The following is a 24094-nucleotide window of genomic DNA, read 5'->3' as shown; positions in this document are numbered from 1 at the left end:
CACAGGGCAGAGCTGAGGCTGCACTCTGCCACCCTGATCAAGTTTTGACTGTCCCCTTGCCCTGTGGTTTTGGTTAGTGCCTGGGCTTATGTATGCACTTTCACTAATGCCTTGCTCATCTTTGTGTCCCCCTGCTCTGGACCTAACTAACAAATCATAAAAGCAACACTTAGGAAGATCACATTGTTGACAAGTAATGTAAATTCATTACAGAACAAAGCTCAAGATTTATAGGAATGCAGCTATCCAGCCCTCAATAAGATAACATTCATAATGTGTGGCACCCGTTAAAAAAATGGATCCATAAATACTTAGACATGCAAAGAGGCAGGAAAACACAGTCTCTAATCAACTGAAACTGACCCAGAACTGAAAGATGTAGGGCCTAAGGAGGACATTAAAACAGTTATAATTGTATTCCTTATGCTCAAAAAGTTGAGAGACAAGGAAGGTATAAAAAAGCCTCAAATTGAATTTCTGACATGAAATCCACAATGTCCAAGATGAAAAATACATTGGATGAGATTAATGGCAGATTAGATACTGCAGAAAAAAAGATGTGTGAACATGAAGGCATTTGAATAGAAGTTATCCAAAATGAAAGAGACAAAAAAGAATCTAAAAAAAAAAAATTACAAGAGCACCAGTGAATTGTGGGACAATTTCAAATGGCCTAATATATGGGTAATTAGAGACCCAGAAGAAAAAGAAGAGGGGACAAAAATATTTGAAGAAATAATGACTGAAAGTTTTCCAAACGTAATGAAGACTATAAACCCACAGATCCAGGAAACACAATAAACCCCAAGCACAAGAAACATGGAAAAAAAAACTATATGAAGGCACATTATAATCAAATTGCTTAAAATGAGTAATAAAGAGGAAATCTTAAAAGATGTAAGGTACAGAGGAATAAAGTTAAGAATCACATCAGATTGGGGCGCCTGGGTGGCTCAGTTGGTTAAGCAGCTGCCTTCGGCTCAGGTCATGATCCTGGGGTCCTGGGATCGAGCCTCACGTTCGGCTCCCTGCTCAGCAGAGAGCCTGCTTCTCCCTCTCCCTCTGCCTGCCACTCTGCCTACTTGTGCTCTCTCTTTCTCTGTCAAATAAATAAATAAAATCTTAAAAAAAAAAAAGAATGACATCAGATTTTCACCCCAAACAACCCGTGTAAGAAGACAGTGAAATAATATCTTTAAAGTATTGAAAGAAAACCTCCCAATGTAGAACATTAGGCAAAAATATCTTTCAAAAACATACAATAGCCAAATTATGGAAGCAGCCCAAGGGTCCACTGATAGATGAATGGATAAAGAAGATGTGGTATAAATATACAATGGAGTATTTTTCAGCCATAAAAAAGGATGAAATCTTGCCATTTGCAACAACATGGATGGAGCTAGAGACTATAATGCTAAGCAAAGTAAGTCAGAGAAAGACAAATACAATGGTTCACTCATGTGGAATTTGAGAAACAAACAAAAAAAATGGGCAAAGGAAAAAAGAGACTCAGCGAGAGAGAGAAAGCAAGAAACAGACTCTTAACTATAGAGAACAAACAGGTTGTTACCAGAGGGGAGATAGGCGGGGGGATGGGTGAAACAGGTGCTGGGGATTAAGGAGTGCACTTGTCATGATGCGCACTGGGTGATGTATGGAAGTGTTGAATCACTATATTGTACACCTGAAACTAACATAACACTGTATGTTAACTATACTGGAATTCAAATGAAAACTTCATAAAAAATATCTTTCAAAAACAAAGGTGAAATAAAGACATCTTCAGATATATAAAAACAAAGAATTCATCACTTGCACTACAAAAAATGTTAAAGGAATTTCTTCAGGCAAAAAGAAAATGGTACCAAGTAAAAATATGGACCTATCCTTCAATCCCAAAGGAATGAAGAGCTCTGGCAATGGTAACTACCTAAGTCTATACTTTTTTTTCTTATTAGTTACATCTTTTAACAAAATAATTGTGGTTAAAAAAATGATAATGTATTGCGGGTTTGTGCACTGAGAACATTTACCAAAATAGACCATATTCTGGGCCATAAAACAGGTCTCAAGTTTAAAAGGATTCAAGTTAACATATGTAAAAGTAAAATGTATTATGTCAATAGCGTAAAGGCTAGACAAGAAATGGAAATATATTATTGTAAGATTCTGGAGTGCCTGGGTGGCTCAGTCGGTTAAGCGTCCGACTTTTGATTTCAGCTCAGGTCATGAGATCAAACCCTGCATTGGGCTTGCGCTGAGTGTGGAGTCTGCTTAAGATTCTCTCTCTCCCTCTGCCCCTCCCCACCATCAGTCTCTCTCTCTCTCTCTCTCTCTCTCTCTCAAAAGAAGAGGAAGAAAAAAGAAACCAGTAACAGAAAGATCCTTGGAAAATCCTCAAATGTTTGGAAAATGAGTAACACACCTCTAGATCAAAAAATAATTAGGGGGATGCCTGGCTGGCTCAGTAGGTAGAGCATGTGACTCTTGATCTCAGGGTTGTAAGTTCGAGCCCCATGTTGTTTGTATAGATTACTTAAAAATAAAATTAAAAAAAATATTTAAAAAATAATAATTAGGATGTATTTTGAACTGATGAAAATGAAAACACAACATAGGATTTGTGGGGCACCTCTATTAGAGAAATTTATGGCACTAACTGCCTTTAAAAAAAAAAAAAGTTCATGTCAATGACCTCAGCTTCCACCTGAAACCAAAGTATGCAGAAGAAAATAACAAAGATCAATGCAGAAATCTTTGAAATAGAAAACAGAAAAATAAAGAAAAATCAACAAAACCAAAAGCTGCTTAAGATCAACAAAAGAGATAAACCTGAATGATCAGGAAAAAAAAAAATACAAATCACCAATATCAGGAATGAGAGAGGTGACATCACAACAGATTTTTATAATAAGGGGATATTAGAGACAACTTTATGCCAATAAATTCAACAACTTAGTTGAAATGGAGAACACATGGAAAAACAAAATTACCTAAGTGCACTTTTATATTTATATTTATAAGAATCTAGGTTGAATTGATACCATGTTAGTTTTAATAGCATACATTAATGCCTCCTATCCAATTCCATACCCCCTTTATGTTGTTATTGTTACAAATTCATCTTTATACATTGTGTACATGTGAACATAGATTTATGATTATTGTTTTATGCATCTTTTAAATCATATAAGAAACAAAAAAGAGGAGTTATATACCAAAAATAAAATAATACTACTTTTTAAATGTTTTTCTGTGTAGTTACTTTACCAGTGATCTTTATTTCTTTATGTGGCTTTGAGTTATCATCTAGTGCCCTTTTGTTTCACTCTGATGGACTCCCTCTAACATTTCTTGTAGGGCAGGTCTACTAGCAACAAATCCCATTAGTTTTTGTATATCTAGGAACTTTTTAATTTTGAAGGATAGTTTTTCTGGATATAGAATTCTTGGTTGACAGTTTTTTTTCCCCCCCCTTTTCTGTCAGTACTTTATTTTAATTTTTTTTAAAAAGATTTTATTTATTTATTTGACAGAGAGAGAGACAGCGAGAAAGGGAACACAAGCAGGGGGAGTGGGAGAGGGAGAAGCAGGCTTCCTGCAGAGCGGGGACCTGACACAGGGCTTGATCCCAGGACCCCAGGATCATGACCTGAGCCAAAGGCAGATGTTTAACGACTGTGCCACCCAGGTGCCCCCATTTTAGTTGATTTTTTTGTAAGCGTAGCTTGAAAAATATGGAATGCTTCATGAATTTGCATGTCATCCTCATGCAGGGGCCAGGCTAATCTTCTCTGTATTGTTCCAATTTTCATATATGTGCTGCTGAAGTGAGCACCCTAGCTGAACTTTAAACATATCATCCTATTTGTTTCTGGCCTTCATGGGGTCTCATGAAAAATTAGCTATTAATCTTAGGATGTTAATTGTAATCCTTATGGTAACCATTAAGAAAACAAGTAGAAAATATACAGAAAACGAAATGAAGAGGAAATCAAAATGGTACACTAGAAAAAAAAATCAAACATGAAAGGCAGTATTGGAAGGATTGAGGAACAAAAAATATGACATCTAGAAAAGAACACTTGCAAAAGTAAATCCTTTAAATCAGTAATCACTTTATTTTTTATTATTATTATTTTTTAAAGTAATCTCTATGCCCAACATGGGGCTTGAACTCAAGACCTGGAGATCAAGAGTCACATACTCTACCGACTGAGCCAGCCAGGTGCCCCAGTAATGACTTTAAATGTAAATGGATTAAGCTCACCAACAAAAAAAACAGCCTGGTGATGATTGTACAATATTATGAATGTACTTAATACCACTGAATTGTATACTTAATGGTAAATTTCATCTATATTTTACTACACACAAAAGACAGATTGGCAGAATGGATTTAAAAATGATCTAACTGAAAATAAATAAATACAAATGATCTAACTGGAATTGAATAGACATTTCTCCAAAGAACATAACAAATGGCCAGTATATACATGAAAAGGTGCTCAACATCACTAATTGGGGAGATGCAAATCAAACCACAAGATACCACTTCCGACACATTAGGATGGCTGTTACTTAGAACACAACAAAACATAAAATAAGCAAATGTTGGTGAGGAGGTAGAAAAAATTGGAACTCTTGTGTACTGTTGGTGAGAATATAAAAGGTATAGTCACTATAGAAAACAGTATGGCGGTTCCTCAAAAAATTAAAAATAGAATTACCATATGATCCAGCAATTCTACGCAAGTATATATGCAAAGGAATTGAAAGCAAGGATTCGGCCAGATATTTGTACATATGTGTTCATAGCAACATTATTCACATTAGGCAAAAGATGGAAGCACCCAAGCACTCACTGACAGATAAATGGAAAAACAAAATATGGTACATACAATACAATGGAATATTACTTGTCCTTAAAAAAGAGTGAAACTTTGACATATCTACAACATGCCTGAACCTTGAGGACATTATGCTATGTGAAAAAAAAGGACAGATAGATGCTTATGATTTCACTTATATGAGGCACCTAGTACTTTACATATCCTTGTAATAAATTCATAGAGACAGAAAGTAGAATGGTGGTTGCCGGGCGCTGGTGGGGTAAGGGGAAATGGAGAATTATTATTTAATGGGTATGGAGTTTCAGTTTGGGGAGACGAAAAAGTTCTGGAGATGGATGGTGGTGACGGTTGCACAATAATGTACTTATTGCCACTGAACTGTACACTTTAAAATGGTCAAAAATATTTTTAAAAAATCTAAGTATCTATTGCTTATGAGACTCACTTTATTTATTTAATTTAAGATTTTATTTATTTGTCAGAGAAACAGAGAGAGAGAGGGAGCGCACAAGCAGGGGGAGTGGCAGGCAGAGGGAGAAGCAGGTTCCCCGCTGAGCAGGGACCCCAATGTGGGACTGGATCACAGGACCCCGGGATCATGACCTGAGCTAAAGGCAGACGCCCAACCGACTGAGCCACCCAGGCATCCCAAGAGACTCAGTTTAGACCCAAAGACACAAGCTGAAAGTGAAAGGATGGAAAAATGTATTCTCTGAGAAGAGTAACCAAAAGACAGCCAGGGTGGCTCTGCTAATACTAGACAAAATAGATGTTATTTTATTCTATTTTATTTTATTTATTTATTTTTAAGGATTCATTTAAGTAATCTCTACACCCAACATGGGGCTTGAACTCATGACCCTGAGATCAAGAGTCACATGCTCTACTGACTGAGCCAGCCGGGTGCTCCTAGACAAAACAGATGTTGAATCAAAAACTGTTACAAGAGACAAAGGGGAGGACATTATATATGGATAAAAGGGTTAGTTCATGAAGCAGCTGTGTGACGCAATGACAGAAATGAAGGGAGAAATAGACACATCTACGAGAAGAGCTGGAGACATTAGTACCCTATCTTCAATAATGGACAGAATATCCTATACAGAAGATCAATACAGAAATAGAGTACTTAAAAAACACTAGAAACCAACTAGCCCTAAAAGACATACAGAACACTCCTCCCAATGAAACAATATACACTGTTCTCAAGTATACACCAAACATTCTCCAGGACAGACCATGTGTTAGGCCACAAAACAAATCTTAATAAATTAAAACATCTCCTAACAAAGAAAAGTCCAGGATCAGATGGCTTTACTGGTAAATGTCTACCAAATATCGAAGGTAGAATTAACAGCAATATTTCTCAGACTTTTCCAAAAAACAGAAGAGGAGGGGAACCCTTTCTAACACATTCTATGAGGCCAGCATTATCTTGATACCAAAGCCAAAGAAAGTTCCATAAGAAAACTCTAGACCAATATTCCTTATGAATATAGATACAAATCTCAACAAAATACCAGTAAATCACATCCAATGGCCCATTAAAAATGATTATACACTGTAACCAAGTGGGATTTATCTTGGGAATGCAAGGGTGAATTCCTAGGAAAATCAATGTCAGCACATTTATAGGGCAAAGGAAAACCACATGATCATCTCAATAGATGCAGAAAAGCATCTGACAAAAACTCAACATCCTTTCATGATAAAAATACTAAGCAAACTAAGAATAGGACAGCCTTTTCAGCAAATGGTGCTGGAACAATTGGATATCTCTATGCAAAAATTATCAACTTGAATCTATACTTTGGAACACATACAAAATTTATGATGTGTGATTATATTTCTATAAAACTAGAAAATGCAGACTAATCTGTAATGACAGAAAGCAGATCCGTGTTTGCTTGGGGATAGAGGCATGATCGTCAGGAGAGAGGGATCATAAGGAGGCACAAAGAAACTTTTGGGGGTGATAGATCGGTCCATTGATTTGATTTGGTTGTGATTGTTTCATATGAGCATGTATGTCAAGACTTATCCAAGTGTACACCTTGTATATATGTAATTCATTGTATGTTAATTACAAAACTTTTTAAAAAATATATGAATAAGAATAAAGAATGCCTTAAAAATAATGGAACGCCCTGTGGGTTATCAGTGCATATTTATTTTATAAATGAGTTAATGGAGTTAATGATGTGACTCAATGGACTGACGCCCAGGGATTGGGAAGGGGGAGACACAGAAAGAAAGAGGAACCAAGACTAGCAGAATCTTTTTTTTTTTTTAAGATTTTATTTTTTTATTTGACAGAGAGAGACACAGCGACAGAGGGAACACAAGCAGGGGGAGTGTGAGAGGGAGAAGCAGGCTTCCCGCGGAGCAGGGAGCCCGATGCGGGGCTCGATCCCAGGACCCCAGGATCATGACCTGAGCCCAAGGCAGACGCTTAACAACTGAGCCACCCAGGCGCCCCAGAATCTTATTGGTCACCATCATGTTGCTCACGCTCAGCCTCACCAGGCTGGCTCAAAGTTCCCCGATCCCACTGCTCATTTTGTGCCTTCCAGACAGTCATTCACCACCATGGAATCTCAGAGTCCCTAACTCCAAAATTAACTAATAATATCCGCCTCACAAATAAGATTATTGTTGCTTGAAAGAAAGAACATAAAAGGACTAGATATTAGGTAAATAATAAAATGCTCTGTAAGTGTAAGGGACTATTTCCTTTCTTCTTTCTTTTTTTTAATAATGACAGTGGATTTCTTTTGTGTGTTTTTTTTAAGATTTAGTTATTATTTTATTTTATTTTTATTTTTATTTTAAGATTTTATTTATTTATTTGACAGAGACACAGCGAGAGAGGGAACACAAGCAGGGGGAGTGGGAGAGGGAGAAGCCCGCTTCCCGCTGAGCAGGGAGCCCGATGCGGGGCTCGATCCCAGGACCCTGGGATCATGACCTGAGCTGAAGGCAGACACTTAACGACTGAGCCACCCAGGCGCCCCTATTTATTTATTTTAGAGAAAGAGCAAGCGTGTGAGCGTGGGGAGGGACAGAGAGAGAGGAAGAGAGAGAATCCCCAGCAGACTCCCTGCTGAGTGCAGAGCCCAATGCAGGTCCAAGATCGTGACCTGAGCTGAAACCTAGAGTCTGACCCTCAACCAACTGAGCCACCCAGGCGCCCCTATTTCCTTTCTGATTGGAAAAAAAAAAATTACTCTCAAGAGTTGGAGGATATAGGATGTAACAAAGAAGGAAATAAAATTACTCATAATCTCAACTTCAGAGGGTGCTTCCTTCCAGGCTTTTGCTCACACTGGCTCACTTCCTTTTGTTCAGTTACTTGGTGTCCTGCCGGCAGCCCCTGTGCTTCCCCACCTCCGAGCCTTACTCCAGCTGGTCTTCCACCTCTTCCCGAAGCCCAAGGCTCCCTCTCGGCGGCAGTGCAGCAGGGGGCCAGCTCCAGAAGGAGGGAGGAGTGGAGGAAGAGCTTTGGAGAAGACCTTGGCCAGTAGAGCGGGGTCAGCCTCAGCCCCCACCCCATTCTGGGATAAAGGCCAGAGGGATTGAGGCAGAGCGGGTCCCCATAGTCCCTGCTCCTGCCACTGTCCTGTCCCTGGCGGTCTGAGGAGCTGAGGCATGGGGCCTCGGAGCAAGGCCCATCCCAACCTGGCCCCCTGCCTCCGTCCAGCCCTGAGCTTGCCTTGACTGCCCAGGTTCCTCCATGGTGGTTCCTACCCCAGGCCCCCAAACTGCAGAGGTCCCCTTCACATGCGTAATTTCTCTGTAACGAACAGGAGGCTCACCCTCCTTCCAAAGCCCAGCGGGGCCAAGGCCAGCAGGTGGAAGCCCATTGGGTGGCCCCTGCTGGAGCTGCATATCCTGAAGGAATAAGGGAGGAGGGACTAAGTGGGTCCTAAAATGCATCAGAAGGAAGGGGTGGCTGGAGGGAACTTTTTACTGGCCAGCTCCTGACAGCACCAGATGCCTGACTTGCAAGGTATTTGCTTCCCTCCAGCTTTCCTTCACCTTCTGAACCTGACCCCCCCACCCAACCTATTTTTCCCTTGTCCTCTGTCTCCTCCAGGCTTCAGCTCCCTCAACAACTAGGTGGGGACCAAAGTACTGCATCTCAAGGTCTATGTGAAGGTGAGGGCCCTGTAGAGGCAGTAAGGCGTTCAAGGAATTGTTTGAACTGATGGAAGAGTATGTTGTAAGCTGCTCAAATAATATCAGCTGCTCTAATCGGTCCACTCAGCTTTCTCAGATCAAGTTCCCCACAAGTCAAACAAATTACCCTTGACTCCACCCTTCAATCTGCAAATCCCGGTCACTGCCCTGCCCTTCTCGGGTCTCAATCCCAGCTTGGCTTCCCTTGTTGGTCTCAGACACAGGTCCCACAGAAGGCACTAGCCTTCCATTAGGTCCTGCCCTAGGTCCGGGAAAGTTCACAGGATCCTGGGCTGAGGGAGAAGGAGAATAGCAGGAATGGGGGGTTTCCTCCCCCTGAAGAACCACCTTCCCCTTTCCCCCCCCAACCCACAAACTCAAGACTGGAAGAGAAAGGTGGGGAAAGGGCTATGCTGGTTGAACACCACCCTTATCCCAAAGGGAAGAGACTACTATAGTGCTCTTCCTCCCCCTGCTCCGAACTTCTCCCCAGATCCCTGAGGGCAGGCCTGCACTGGCTTCCTTCCCAGTTTGGGGGAAAGTTGAAGGGGCGTGTGTGTGGCTGGTAAAGCTGTCCAGAGTACAGGGTGACATTAGGGATACATTTCCTTGTGTTGGGTACATTCCCAAAACATCATTGGGCCCTTTGCTTCCTCCAACCCACATTTCCTAGGTACCTGCTCTGAGCCACTCAGCTGGACCCCAAGAACAGAGAGATAGTCTCCCCACCTTAGAGGGTGCCTTTGGAATGAGGGCATGTACAGGAGTTCCAGAACCCTGCCGAGGAGAGAGAATCTCCCAGATCTTTCCCAAAGGAGAGCAGAGCACATGTGAGCTGTGGAGTTGTACAATGGTGTGTGATGCATTTGGAGAACTGTAAGAAGCTCGACGAGATCAGGGGAAAAGAAGGGCAAGGTCGGTGGCAGGAAAAGAGTCTGCAGAGATGGGCAGGGGCCAAATCACAAAAGATATTGGGTGCTAATCTAAGGAGTTGGAACTCTACTCTGAAAGCTCTGGGTGGGAGGAGAATCAGAAGTATCGCTGGGGACATCAATGGGAGAAGGGAGGGGTCGGATGAGACGTCAAGAAAAGTGGCCTGTGGCAGTCGTTGGGCAAGGATGGGTGGCACTGGAGGCTCAGTGGAGGGGAGGCATGAGCCCATGGTATCTGGTATTCTCTGGGCAGGCGCAGCTCTTGCAAAGTGCGGTACAGGAATGAATGGATTAAGTCAGGGATGGAATTCTACAGGGACGCTGCAGGGGAAGAACACGGGGACCAGAAAGATGGGCGTAAATAATGGTGCATGAATGAGTAATGCAGTGATGAAAAGGGGATAGTGTTTGGTGGCCAGAGCAGGATAACTATTTTTTAAAAAAGATATCTTCAGGGGAGCCTGGCTGGCTCAGTCAGTAAAGCATGAGACTCTTGATCTCGGGGTTGTGAGTGTGTGACCCTGAGATCAAGACTCGAGTCGAAACCAAGAGTCGGCCTCTTAACTGACCGTGCCACCCAGGCGCCCCAAGATTTTATTTTGGAAGTCATCTCCATACCCAATGTGGGCGGGGCTCCAAAGTGACCAGGACAGAGTCCTACTGAGTGGGTTAGAGGGCAAGGTTCTGGCACCAGACCTCTCAGGTTCAACCACATACAGTTTCTCCATTTATTACCCGTGTGACCTCAGATACATTACTTAACTTCTGTATTTTATTCTAAAAGTTTTAGGACTCATTTTACTTTGGTGAACTTATTTTCAAGTATGTTGTGAGGTAAGGAGCTAATTTTATTTTTTTTCCATTTGACTAGTCGGTTGTTCCAACACCATTTACTGAGGAACCCAGCCTCTCCCCACCCCGGTGCACATTTCCTACGGCTTTTAACATCTTCCCACATGTGCATGGGTCTGTTCCTTGGTCCCCCGTTCTATCTTCTCTTTTATTTCTCTATCACATTGTTTTAGTGACTCTATCTTTCTATGAAGTCTTTTATTTTATGGCACCTGATTTCTTTTTTTTTTTTTTTTTTTTCTTTTTTTAAAGATTTTATTTATTTATTTGAGAGAGAGAGAATGAGAGAGAGCGAGTACATGAGAGGGGGGAGGGTCAGAGAGAGAAGCAGACTCCCTGCTGAGCAGGGAGCCCGATGCGGGACTCGATCCAGGGACTCCAGGATCATGACCTGAGCCGAAGGCAGTCGCTTAACCAACTGAGCCACCCAGGCGCCCTATGGCACCTGATTTCTTTTTCTTTCAGGTTTGTTTATTTATTTAAGTCATCTCTACACCCAACGTGGGGCTCGAACTCATGACTCCGAGGTCAAGTGTTGCACATTCTTCAGACTGCGCCAGCCGGGCACCCCCAGTATTAAGACTTGATGCTGATAGAACACAGGGCTTCCCTTGTAGTCCTGTATTTTCCCTTGGAGTTTTTCAAAATTATCTTTAGATATCCTTGGCACTTGACCCTATGATTTTTTCGAATTAGTCTGTCCAATTCCCTTCAAAAGTAGTCTGCTTCCCTAAGCCTCCATTCCCGTTACCAGACAAGGTAATGATCACAGGTCCTATGCAACAGGGATGCAGAGACTAAATGTAAAGCCGTCAACACACTGCCTGGTGCTAAGGCCTGGAACACAAGGACCACGCTTAGTAGTATCATCTTCCTCAAATGTCCAACCTGAGGCAGTCACTGCTCTGTTTTAAACCTCTGTTGGCTTCCCAGTCATCCGGAGTAGAGTTCAAACAGCCTGCCAAGCCACCTGACCCCGGCTGACCTTCTGTGGCCCCTCCTGCCCCTCTCCCCTCCCTGCCCACTCTCGGTATCATGTTCCAGCCCCAGCACACTTGCTGTTACACGAGCACAGTGCTGTGCCCTAGCCTGGCAATGCTGTTCCCTTTGCTGAGAACTCCTGCATTCCTCTGCATCCTTTATGAGGATGGCTCCTCTGGGAAGGAGGCAGTCCCTCCGTCAGCCTTCTTTTGATCGCACTTGTCACTCTGCACTGTGATTATCTGTCTCTGTTGTCACTTAGTGAACTCAGCACTGCCCCTGGCCATCCCCGAGCAGGTGTCTGCTCATAGCTACCACTGAATGATCACACAGCAATTTTGATGTCACACACATTCCTCCGCTCATTTAATGCTCACAGCAAGCACAAGTGGACTTCTGCCCCACTGAACAGGAGGGAACGGGGACAGTACCCTGTCCAAGATCACAGAGCCTGGCAAACAGCTGAGCTGAGACCCAAACCGGGGTCTAACTGCGATGCTCACACCTTCTATTCTAGCAGGCAGCCTTTCGACGTAGGACGGTCCTTCCTCCCTCTTCCAGCTCCCTTACTCTCCCACGCTCCTATGGTCCTCCTGCTTGAGCTCTCCCCCTTGTCCCCTTTCACCTGACCTCTAGTGGCTTACCTCCCCAGGCTGTAATCTCTCCTGTTTTGCGCCATCTGTCACCCAAGCAGGTGCTTCTGTGAGGACTGTGTGTCCTGGGTTTAGCACGTTGCTGGTATTCAGGACATAGAACATGGAGCCACATGGCTGCATCCTCAGATGCTGAGATGCTAGCTGGCTGTCACAAGACCTAGGAGAGAAAATAGACCTTTCACACCCCAAATGTGTCTGAAACCAGAAAGCAAACAAGGCCATGGCTTACAAGGCCAGGCTGTCTTGGGCACAATGATCAGGTCTCTAGAGGGGATGGGAGCCAGCCTGACTGGAGGATGAGCAAGAATTGTGCCAACTTCGTCTGGCTTGGATGCTCAGAGCTGCCATTCAGCCTAACAAAGGGTGCGGGCATCGCAATGTGCGCTGTGGCCAACTGTCCCTGGTGCTGGTTCCAGCAGCGTCACAGCTGCGCTGGTGGCCTCTGAGCTGATTTCCTCTCCTCACCCATACTCCAAGTTTTGGGGACTCTTTAGACCTCTCTCTCTGTAGCCACAAGTCCTACAGGCTATTGAAAGCCTGGGCTGCAGCAAGACAATCCTAAAGCCTGCATTTACCCTCTGAGTTGGATGGGGGAGCAATTGATATGTAGTAAATGTGATGGGGATGGGACACCTGCACAATGGCCTATCATCATCGGACACGGGCGAGTGGAGAGTTCTGGGAACCCCAGATCCCAATTAGAGATTGCCATCTGGTAGTTTCCTAAGTATAGCACATCACTTGTGTCAGCATTTATAAGCTCATGGCCTCATTATGCACACTAAATCTGGCAAAAGAAAGAATCCTTTGATAAAGGAGGGGGGATCATCGTCGGATGGACAAAGGAGGCCTGCAGAATCAGAGTTCAGGGGGAAAGGGCGCCCTGACCAGCTGGTAGGGCATCTGTCCTGTGGTGGAATGAAGTCATCAGGTTACTATTGGTTAGCAGCCAACTTCCTGCCTATTTTTGGCTACTCACACCGATAGCCAGTGCACTAGCCAGGTTAACTTGGTCTGACATTTGTCATCATACAAAAGAGCCAACTGTCATCCAGGCACGTCCATCTCAGTCTCTTATGAGTTAGGTTCGTGTGAGTCTCATCCTGGTAGTGACCCTCTGGGTACACTGTGTATCAGGTTTGTTGGCTTACCAAAACTTGGCCACTGGTGATGCCACCAGAATCCCAGGAAGGCCAGTCTCCCTTAGTGGATGGACATGTTTATCTGATTGTGATACACTGTTTATTCCTGCTTCTATATCCCTTTCTTCATCCCCAGGTTCATTCACCCTGAGTCCGGATCATCTCATGCACGGGGTATCATGAGCTTCCAAACCACTTCTCTCCCAACCTTTCCCGCTGCCTCCTCCTCAAACATGGTTGATATTACAGGACTATCTTTATCTTGTTCAAGAATGCTTCACATGTATGAAGCCCAGCTCCCTGGCCTGGCTTTCGTAGTCTTCCAAAATTTAGCCTCATCATGCTTTATTTTTCACGAGAGCTCAACATGTTGTCTCCCAGGTCACTCAGTGCTGCCCTCCCACCGATGGCGATCTGCCTGGTCTTCTCTGGCTGCGAGTCCTACCACTACACTTCTTCAAAACACGGCTCCCGACCAAAGTCACTGGAAAGGATGGGACACAAGGCTTCCTGATCTTACCATGCCCACCTCCTGCTCCCATGCGGGAAAGCAACGTCTGGCTGTACTCTTGTATCATCTTGGATGTGGCTCAACTCTGTCCCTTTCGTGTCCCTGTGGGCTCCGAGGAAAGCCTGGCTAGCTTAGGGGGGGGCAAGCCCTCTCAGCGCTACCCGAGTCTCCCTGGGCACCCGGCAGCAGGGCCAGCCAGCGGCAACAAATACTGAGTCTCACTCCCTGCCGTGGGCTTCTCCCATTCACTTCTCACTTGAACTCCCCGAACAGCAGATCGTCCACAGGGCCACCTCTGACCTACCTTTAGGGCAACTCTCAAGACCTCAGCAGAGAGTGGGGGTAAAATCAAAATAAGACTGATGTGAAGGACTCAAGGAAAACCTCGAGAAAGAAGAGACCAGACACTAAGCAGGGATGTGTGTGAAATACTGGTTTTTATTGGTTGGCACAAGATTACAACCTACAATTCCAATGCCCTTCCCTCCCACACAGCTCCAATGGAAGGAAACTGATTAACACATAGAAAGGAATAGCACGCTCACAGGATTAAGCACTTGTTTTTACAACAAGGAGTGGGCTACGGGGATGGAGGAACTTTAGGGAAAGCACAGGGGAGGGGGTCTGTCTGTCCTCTGTTGCTAGCACCACAGAAGCAGACGCTTTAGTAAAGGAGAATCGTTACATATGACTGGCCTGCTATTGAAGGGGGTGGAAGAGCATCAGCTGTGCACCTGTCCCGGACCCAAACCTGGGCTGGCTGGACCCCGTTTCCTTTTCTTTTCAGCCCTTCCTCCCAACCTGACTATACCCGCAGGAAAGAGAGGCTTGAAGGAAGCCTAAAAACACCCTCCTTGAGAAGAGGAAACAGGAAAATTCAGTTTCTGCTGCCTTCTCCGGACCAAATTCCACTCCCCTCGGCTCCTAAGGGCACTGCGCAGGTCTTCCTAGGAGTACTGTGAAGATACTGGGCAAGGGACCAGGCCTGGGTGGGTGGCCCCAAGTGGGCAGGAAGGAAAACCGGCACTTTCCATGCAATACTAAGCAAGGCTGTTTTGGAAACAAACAAAAAATGGGAAAAGACCATGCACCCATGGGCTGGAAGCTCCCAAGTCCTGGAATGCATTTGGGTTGGACTAAGGGTGATTTTCCAAACCCCACTTTCATACTGCAGCATCAGGTCCCAAGAGGTAAAAGGACCATAACCAACTCCTCCCATACAAGTGTGGTTCCTTGGTTTCCTCGGTTTTGTTTTGCGCTCACTGGGGTTATTTCTGCCAACCTCTCCAAGGATGTGAGTACTCAGCCCACTGAATGTTCCACTTTCTACCCTTTCTACAAGTGGGAGACACACCACCCACGCAGGTGATACACACTCTGTAGACTGGTCACCGAAGGACTTGGTGACCTAATGACTGGAAGCCTAGGTTGTTTCCTTTCTGAGGGGCCCTAGCGGACGGGGACAGCAGCAAACTTCCAGTGGGATCAGAACAATCTAGTTTGAGCATGTGGGATCCCCCAGGGGACTGGTCCCTGGGGGTATGGGCCCCCAGCTCTCGCCTCAGTTCTGGAGACATTACCAGACTTGACCTTTTGAGACTTGGCTAAAATATATGAGCATGAGGGGGAAGGGACAAAGACTCTGCCTTCTGGGGGAAAAACTCAAAACATCTTGACTCCTTGCCTCAATTTAAGGGGTTCCCTGGAAGTACCTGTCAAACTTGGCCAAAGGGAGACTGCATCGGGACAATACACTTGCAAAAGGGGAGGAAGCACATCTGGTTCATCTGTTTTAGAACTGGAATGGTCCCGGGGATTTTAACCTTTTCGGATGCTGACGGCAGGTGAGTGACGTGGAGGGAATCATGGTGAGGAAACCCCTTAAAAAAACCTCAGACTGTTTGGAGGCCACATCCTGCAGCCGAGCAAAGAGGAGCTGGGGCCTCGCTGCCTCCTCAGAGCTCGTCCCTTACCAAGGTCATTGGAGAGGAGGAGAGACAAGGTCCTTGAGATGAAGGAGGGGCTGGCCAGGCAGATTTAAAGATGCTACTAACCGGCTTCCACGCTCCCTCTCTGATACACTTGGGTAGGCCAGAGCCACTTGCTTTATTTTTACAACAGCTCCCAACATCCTCAAATACTCCCGACTTCCTTAAGCACACAGCAAACGGACGGCTACCTTTCCTAAGATAAAGGTACGAACTAAATGTTACTTAGTCTAACCATCTGCCTTTTCTTGGATGATAAACCAGCTTGAAGGTTTTCAGACCATGAAACAATAAAAACAGACCTGATGTGTACAAAACTGCACCACATACTGTTAACAGAGTGGACCGACTGTTTTTCCAACCACTAAATACAACACTGTGCTGCTGGGCCCTGGACTCACGCATCTGTGCCCCGAGCAACACATCTCTGTCCATCCGGAGGTGGGAGTGAAAGGGGGAGGTTCTCAGAGGCTAAACAAAACACCTGAAGCCAATGAGATTTTGGAGAGGAGGGTCCCCTTGGATTCTGAGCAAAGAGTGCACGAGCCATGTGAGAAGTGGCAGAGGGAAGGTCTGAGTCTGCGCGCTGTGGCTTCAATGCCTGCCATTCCCTTCGGAGCTCCTTCGTGTTCTTGGGAGGAACACAAGCCGCCGGCTTGCTGAGCAAAGGTCCTCCAAGTCCTCCCTGCATTTCAGCGCTTTGGAAGTTCTCCAGAACCTAACTTCAGATCTGTTCCCTGTGGAGGCTCTATGTGGGACAGATCTTTCTGGTTCGTGGGTGTCTTGATCATCATCAGCCTCTACCTTCCCAGGAGTAAGTCATATCTGTTATGCCACTGGACTCGGGAAACAAAAACTAGAGGTCTTCTTTAGATCATTTGTTAGTGACACATCTTCTCCACAACAGAGGTTAAAGACCAAGGTTTAACCCTGAAAAGCCCCCCCCCCCCCGCCCGCCAACGGGATAGTAAAGAGGGTGACAGAGGCTACGTGGAGTCATTGCTGCTTTAGCTTACCATTTTGAAGTTGGCATAAAAGTGCTCAGAAAGACAGGTTCATATGGGTATTACTTCCCCTAGGGATTTATAGGTAATCTCACTGGAAAAATGATTTCCTGAGGGTGCCACTTCACCCCATACTAGGGAGAGGGGAGTACGGTCTCAAGGCCCAGCACTGGGATTTAGGCATCTTGCTTTTTCCCTAAGGAGGCCCAAAGACTTACAGTTTTGATCTAAAACGCTGACTGGGCCCTCAAGCCCAGAGCAATTTTACTATACTGTTGAAATGTTCTCTGAAAGGTACACCCCACAGATAACTTCCACAGGCAGTAAGCAATTTAGCAGGTAACTGTTCCAGAACTAGAATTTAGGTTCCACAAGTCAGTGAATACAGTCTTCACATCTGGCCTGGCTGCAGAGTGTGTGGAAGGGTGGGCAGCACATCAAAATGGCGAGAAACCTGGAAAATGACAACGCTGCTGCTTTTGGATCTTTTAAAGCCAATCCCTAGGGTTTTAAATGCCTTTTTTGGTGGTCTAGGGACCTCTGTGCGGGGTTAAGAACTGAGAATGTAAACCGAAGGAAACCTAGAGCTAATGATTAAACAACTGGTTGCTGGAGGAACAGAAGCAATGCATGTCTACCTTTTAGATATTAATCTTGCTTTTTTGGCCAAAGGCGCTTTCTTCTCCAGCAGAATCCCCCTGGTGTGAATTGTGAGTTAATGTGGCTTGCCTGTGAGCTCCCCTTCAAGGGGACCATCTCATTTTCTCAGACAACGAAAGCTCACCAAATCTTCACTATAAATAAAGCTTCCAGGGACTTAGAAAGCTTCATATTGCAGACTCACAAAATCATGCGACTGCTAGCCTCAGCTCTAGCAGTGTGTCCAAATCCTCACCAAATGGCATTCTTTCTTTCTCTTTTTATTTATTAATTTCTAAGGGGACTAGGAGGATGAACTATTGGATGAAACTGAGGGCGAGGGGTATCATTTTCTCGGATGTTCTGATTAGGCTTCTCACATCCCTGAAAGGTCATCAGCTACGGCGAAAATGTGGTCAAAATGTGAAGCTGCCTTTGTAGGGGTGGAAGTAGAAGGGCTGCTGGCCTCCAAATGAGAGTCTGCCTAAAATCTCCAGGTTCCCAGGGCCTGGGGTCATCTCCAGTCACCTAATCAACAGACAATAGTAGCTTTTACGGATTGCAGCCAATGCTTCCCAATTTACTACCTGAACATCTCAAATGTCTGCTTTGGGTGACATCTAAAGTGACGTGGAAAACAGCTCTTCTGGGACAGTGACGTCTGTTGCAAGGCTCACCCCAGAGAACAGAGGTTGACCCTGGGCTGCTTTCCCACCTGCTCCAAGTGAGATGGCTGCCCGGATGGAGCAAGACTGAGGTCACCAACATCGGCTGCACAGCCCGGAAGCCTTGGGGAAATGGGTTCCATCCCAGCAGGGCTCAGAAGGAATGGCTGTCACCTCAGCTGGGCAGCATGACCTGTGTCGCTTCAGGTCTGACCTCTTTTAGAGTTTTAAGAATAAGAACCACAAGAGCCGCTGCATTATATAATCACCATTAGATAATCTCCTCGCCCCAGAGCCTCTTGCGCTAACTTGTCTCCTATTTGTTATAAACATGTGCGTTATTTTCTGAAATGCAGAAGGGACCAGGACGAGGCTTGATGATCAATTATAGCTAATCCTCATTTCCCTGAAAGCAAAAATTCAGCCCCCTGTGACAACTTCTCCAGGTATTTCTTCTAATTCTAAATTTTCTCTCAACTAGGCTGGACTTTGAGAACACTTCAGAAGTACTGAAAATCACACAGTTGCGGCAAAGATCGCGCTGTGGTTATTAAATCCTTTTTGTGAATCAAAAGAAATGCGGCTCAGGCTAAGCTGTTCTAAAAAAAGATCAGGTGGGGAGACCAACAGAGGCACTCCTGCAGCATGGGGTGGAAATGACGAGCACGTACAGTACAACGTGAGATGCACACCCGGGTCCGGCGGGAGATGGATTACTCCTCTGGTTACACAGGTCCTGGAGGGGAGGGGGGCCTCCAAGGAGCACTGTACGTGGGCAAGAGAAAGGAGGAGGAGGAGGAAGAACGGTTCTGCGTGGACGTTTTTTTTCTTCAAAACAAAAGGTGATTTTTTTTTCTTCTAAACAAGTCTAAGCTTACGTGGACTGACTCCTAACGTCAAAACAGAAATTATGTGTCACGAAGGAACTCGACTGTGTAGCAACGCATTTACAAAACTGCTGCAAACGCCTCCCAGAGGGCAGTGACCCGCTCTGCTCCCTAGAGGCTGCGAGAGGCAAGGCCTGCTGCGCCGCACCATGCTGAGGGCGGAAATCCTGCAGTGCAGCCACTTTCGAGGGGCTTCCACGGCCTCACAAGGGGTGTGCTCCTCCCACACTCTTTGATCCCTCCAGATGGCCTCAGCTCAGACTCAGCAGTGCGGGAGCCCTCTTCCCGCAGGGCAGATGGGGCAGCAGACACTTGTAAAAACAAAACCGTCAATTTATTAACTTTTCCATCCTGCCAGGTTTGCTACAAGAAAAATCAAAACTCCTGTTTCATGGGCTGCATCGTTCTGGAAGGCTACAAAAAAAATCGAATACAGCTGACCCCTGGTAGCCCTTCTCTCTCTCTCTCTCTCTCTCTCTCACACACACACACACACACACACACACACACACACACACAGTCCTGGTCCAAAAAGATATGGCATGACCTCACTGATGCTTCCCCAGTGGCTGCAAATTGATAAACTAAAAACAAAGTTAATTTTAAAATAGCCAATACTGTCTTTCTCTATCCTGAGCAGGGTGGACTGTGATGGATGCCCCAGTAATAAACCAGAGTCTAGGATGGGCAAATTCACTGTGAGACTTTATATCTGCGCTGTACACAAAAACCTGTTTGTGTCAAGCCCAAATAAGGTGAGTACTTGCAGAATTCATGGCAAAGCAGTGTCCAAGAAAGACTCTGTGAGTGGGATCATTTTTGTGCTTTCTTCTTTTTCTCCTTGCTTTCTGTGGAGAGGGGTAACGGCCACTGCAACCAGGGCTCTGAGTAATCTATCACAGAAGGGCTATGACTACACACCAGTGAAGACAGCCATGGTGTTAATGGTGCCAGGGAGGGAGAAACACCAATCCCTGCTCATCAGGATCCCACTGCAACAGAAAATAGCACCAGTTTCAGCAATTCTGGTGTTGGACAAAGCCTCTTTTTGTTAGTTAAGAAAGCATCAGCACAATCTCCCCAGTTAACTGCATTAATAGGATCCATTCATGTCACTGAAAAATACTTCTTGGCACAGTTCACTTTCCTGACCCAAAGACGCCAACATCAATCCAAACTGGACTCTGTAGGGTAATGTGTTGTGACACCAGCCCAGTAAAAACATCTTTAGATCATGAAAAAATGCACAAATTACTATTAACACTGCATTTCTCTTTTCAGGAGTCCTGTCTGTTTTCCTGCAAAGTACTTTCAATCCGTATCATAAAGGTAGAATTTAGGTGGAAGAATGTGTTTTTTGGATTCCACTTAGTGCTTGGTTGAATTTATTACCTTTTCTCCTTTACTTATATGGACAGAAACTCAGACTGCTCTCAATCAGGCAACAAGCAGCAGTATGTTCATTTCTGAGTAGGCCATGTGAACAGTGAGTTGGTATTTAGAAGCAAATCCCATGATGCTGTTTCTGTCCACTGGGACCCTTACTTAGGGACAGAATTCCTTTCCCAGAGGTAGGACAGTATCCTAGGCAAACTGTGAGCACTCCTTGTTGATTCTGTGTCTCAAGACTGGGAGAGAAGATACAAACTGAGAGCAGACAGCAAAATTTTAAGTTCACCAAAAGATGTCCCCCCAAAATGTTGAACACTGACACAGGCCTGCATCTCTCATATATACGTATATATACATCACTTTTAGTGGGAGGGAAGAGCGAAAGCTTTTCAAAGTTTGAGTATTTATTAGAATTTTTAAATAAAGAGAACTACGATTTTAATTTCACATCTTGGCTATGTTTTGACAAAGGAGATGCCACCAAGAGCACTGTCCTAAGCCAGGGATTGACCAGTGTCCCCCTCCTAGACCCACCCCTCGATCTCAAGACCCTTTTCTGCTTACTTCCCAACTAAACACCACCACTGGCAAATGAAGCCTGCAAGAAGCCCGTATCAAAAACCAACGCGACAGTTTGCAGGGAGCCACTGCATGATGCACTGTTCTAGTCAAGGGCCGAGCATTCTCTCATACCGCTTCTCAGCAGAAGATGGACCTTTTGCGTCTCAGCAGGAGACAAATTTACTATTTCTGAGCATGCTCCATGGTGCAATTCCAAATGCTGTCACATTGCAAAGATAAGCAGACACCTGAATTTTCCTCCTGTGTACTTTTTGGGAACTTAACATGGTCACCCAGGATGGGGATGGGACCATACACCTGCACTGGCCCAGGCCAGCCAGATGCTTCCGCACAAGGACAATGTCCAGTGCAGCGCAGTGTAAGGCATGGATGCGCAAGGAGAGAGGCCACTGTTGGCGGTAAGTAGCATTATGGAAAAAAATTCCAACCTGCAGGACAGAAACAGTGCTTGATGCTCCAGTTTTTTAGACAGCAATCCCAAGAATCCAGTTCAAATCCCTACTGTCAACACGTAGGGAGGAATTCAATTTCTATCATTGTTTCTCCAGGTCTGAGCTGAGGCCATTTGCTCCTGGCTCGGTAATAAAAAGAAAATAGGTTTCTTCCTGTGTCTTTCTTGGCATGGAAACACAGCTTCGAGAAGGACATGAGTCCTGGGAGCGCTATGAAGGCAGCTAAACTCTTTCCGTACCCTACATAACTACAGTCAGTGACTGGGGAAAGGGAGAAGACAGGGAAACTTACCTAGCCACTAGCATCAAAAAACAAAAAGGGAAATTAACTGCGAGGCTCTCCATTTCAGAAACACCCCGAATTTAAAGAACAAAACAAAACCTTGAAAAATTAAATAGTTAAATTCCTCTTCTAAAAGTCATTTATTTACATATTATATGCCCAGTATATAATGTGTAGATAAATGTATCCTGCAGTGGAAGTGACCAACCTCCTGGACTGAATAGCGCATTATAGGACAAATTCTTGAAAGGTTTCATCTCATATTGGTATCTTTTAATAAAAAAAAAAATTAAAAATCAAAGAAAAAACGTCTGGCCAGGGCTGGGGTGAGACAAACAGGAACACTTCAGAATCCAAGGCAGAGGGAAGGCTGTCTGTCTCTCTAGACAATTGTAGGGGTGTGAAAAGGGAGGGACCGATCATGCACAAAAGTACTTACAAATTACATACCCACCCCCCACCCCCTCCATAAAAAGAGAAGAAAAAGCCCATCACTTAACACCAAACAGCAACACCATCAAGAACCCCTTTCTCTGCTGCCCATCATGCCTTATTTGGAGAGGAGGCCTGTGAGGAGAGGTGAAAAGAGCAAGGGAGGGAAGATCTGCACTCCAGTCTAGTTTCCAATTTCCATTCCTCTTACGCGAAGTCTTCAGTCATCTGATGCCTGGCATCGAGCCCTGGGAAGAAACCGAGTACGTGGTGGCCACGACTGGGGTGCCATTGTTGGCCGAGTAGCCTTGCCTCAACGTTTCAAAATACGACGCCTGCACCGGTTTGTGATACTGCAGCACTTTTATGGCATCTTCTATTTTAAACCATTCCCTCTTCCTTCCTGTGGGGGCAGAGAGAAGAAGAAATGAGGACAAAAGGGAAGCAGCCACAGGTTTCTGATCTTCAACTTGGAAGAAAGGGTTGATGAAAACAGAAAAGCAACTGTTATCAAGACTTTAAAACCGTGCATCATAAAGGTATTTTTCCTCACTTTCTTTCCTTACAAGAGTATATGCTTCAAATGCCATACAGATGTCCGATGCAGAAGATAGGGAAGACATCTGAGAAGTGAATCGTGTGAAACCCGCCCTCCAGAGAGAACCAGTGCTCCTGGTCTCCTCTTGCGTTCCTGGGCCTCTGGGCCTTGCCCGGCTTGCATGTATACACCTGAAGCCCAGCCAGCACCCACTCTTCTGCACAAATCAACACGAGCGTCGGCTTCCAGAATTACGAGGATGGCTGCCTTATAATCATTTATTTCAGAATTTTAAGAGTTATATATCCACAGATACAAAATTTTTTTTTAAAGATTTATTTATTTATTTGAGAGAGAGCGAGAGAGAGAGCGAGAGAGAGAGAGAGAGAGAGAGAGAGCACATGAGGGGGGGAGGGTCAGAGGGAGAAGCAGACTCCCTGCCGAGCAGGGAGCCCGATGCGGGACTCGATCCAGGGACTCCAGGATCATGACCTGAGCCGAAGGCAGCCGCCCAACCAACTGAGCCACCCAGGTGCCCCACAGATACAAAGTATTTTTAAAAATAACACCATCCTGGGGCGCCTGGGTGGCTCAGTCGTTAAGTGTCTGCCTTTGGCTCAGGTCATGATCTCAGGGTCCTGGGATCGAGCCCCACATCGGGCTCCCTGCTCGGCGGGAAGCCTGCTTCTCCCTCTCCCACTCCCCCTGCTTGTGTTCCCTCTCTCGCTGTGTCTCTCTCTGTCAAATAAATAAATAAAATCTTAAAAATAAATAAATAAATAAATAAATAAAAATAACACCATCCCTATTAACTTCTCAGTCTGTTTTCTTACTTTTTTTTCAATTTTTTTAAAATCCTTTATTTTTTCTCTTATAATAAAAGATCATTGCTTAACATTAGGAAAATGGAAGAAAGTATAAAGGATATAATTACCCACAACATAAGAAACCACTGACTACTCTCAATACCTTCATGTCTTTGCTTTTCTTTCATCATATCTGAAAAAGACACTGCACTGAACAACTATCACTGGGATCATGCTTTCGGATGCTGGAGCTAACATGCTAGGCTCCAATCTCATCACTGGCTCTAATGAACGGTCAGTTTGGGGCAGGTTACTAACTA

General features: G+C 44.9%; 1 protein-coding gene and 1 non-coding gene across 2 annotated transcripts in view; both read right to left on the bottom strand.

Annotated features, from left to right (window-relative positions):
- Positions 1–3731: 3731 nt before the first annotated feature.
- On the bottom strand, positions 3732–3838 carry LOC118550629 (U6 spliceosomal RNA). The gene has a single exon (XR_004924673.1). It is a non-coding gene; the product is annotated as a U6 spliceosomal RNA (small nuclear RNA).
- A 10686-nt stretch (positions 3839–14524) lies between these two features.
- NUDT3 (nudix hydrolase 3) overlaps positions 14525–24094 on the bottom strand; it is a 119007-nt gene continuing 109437 nt past the window's right edge. Inside the window, exon 5 of the mRNA XM_036115797.2 lies at positions 14525–22833. Coding sequence (XP_035971690.1) covers positions 22655–22833 — 179 coding nt within the window. The 3' untranslated portion in view covers positions 14525–22654. The remainder of the gene's footprint in view (positions 22834–24094) is intronic.

This window comes from Halichoerus grypus, chromosome 9, assembly GCF_964656455.1.
Source record: "Halichoerus grypus chromosome 9, mHalGry1.hap1.1, whole genome shotgun sequence".
NCBI lineage: Eukaryota > Metazoa > Chordata > Mammalia > Carnivora > Phocidae > Halichoerus > Halichoerus grypus.
Note: the sequence above shows the minus strand (reverse complement) of the source record. Positions and strands in the feature narration are given on the sequence as shown.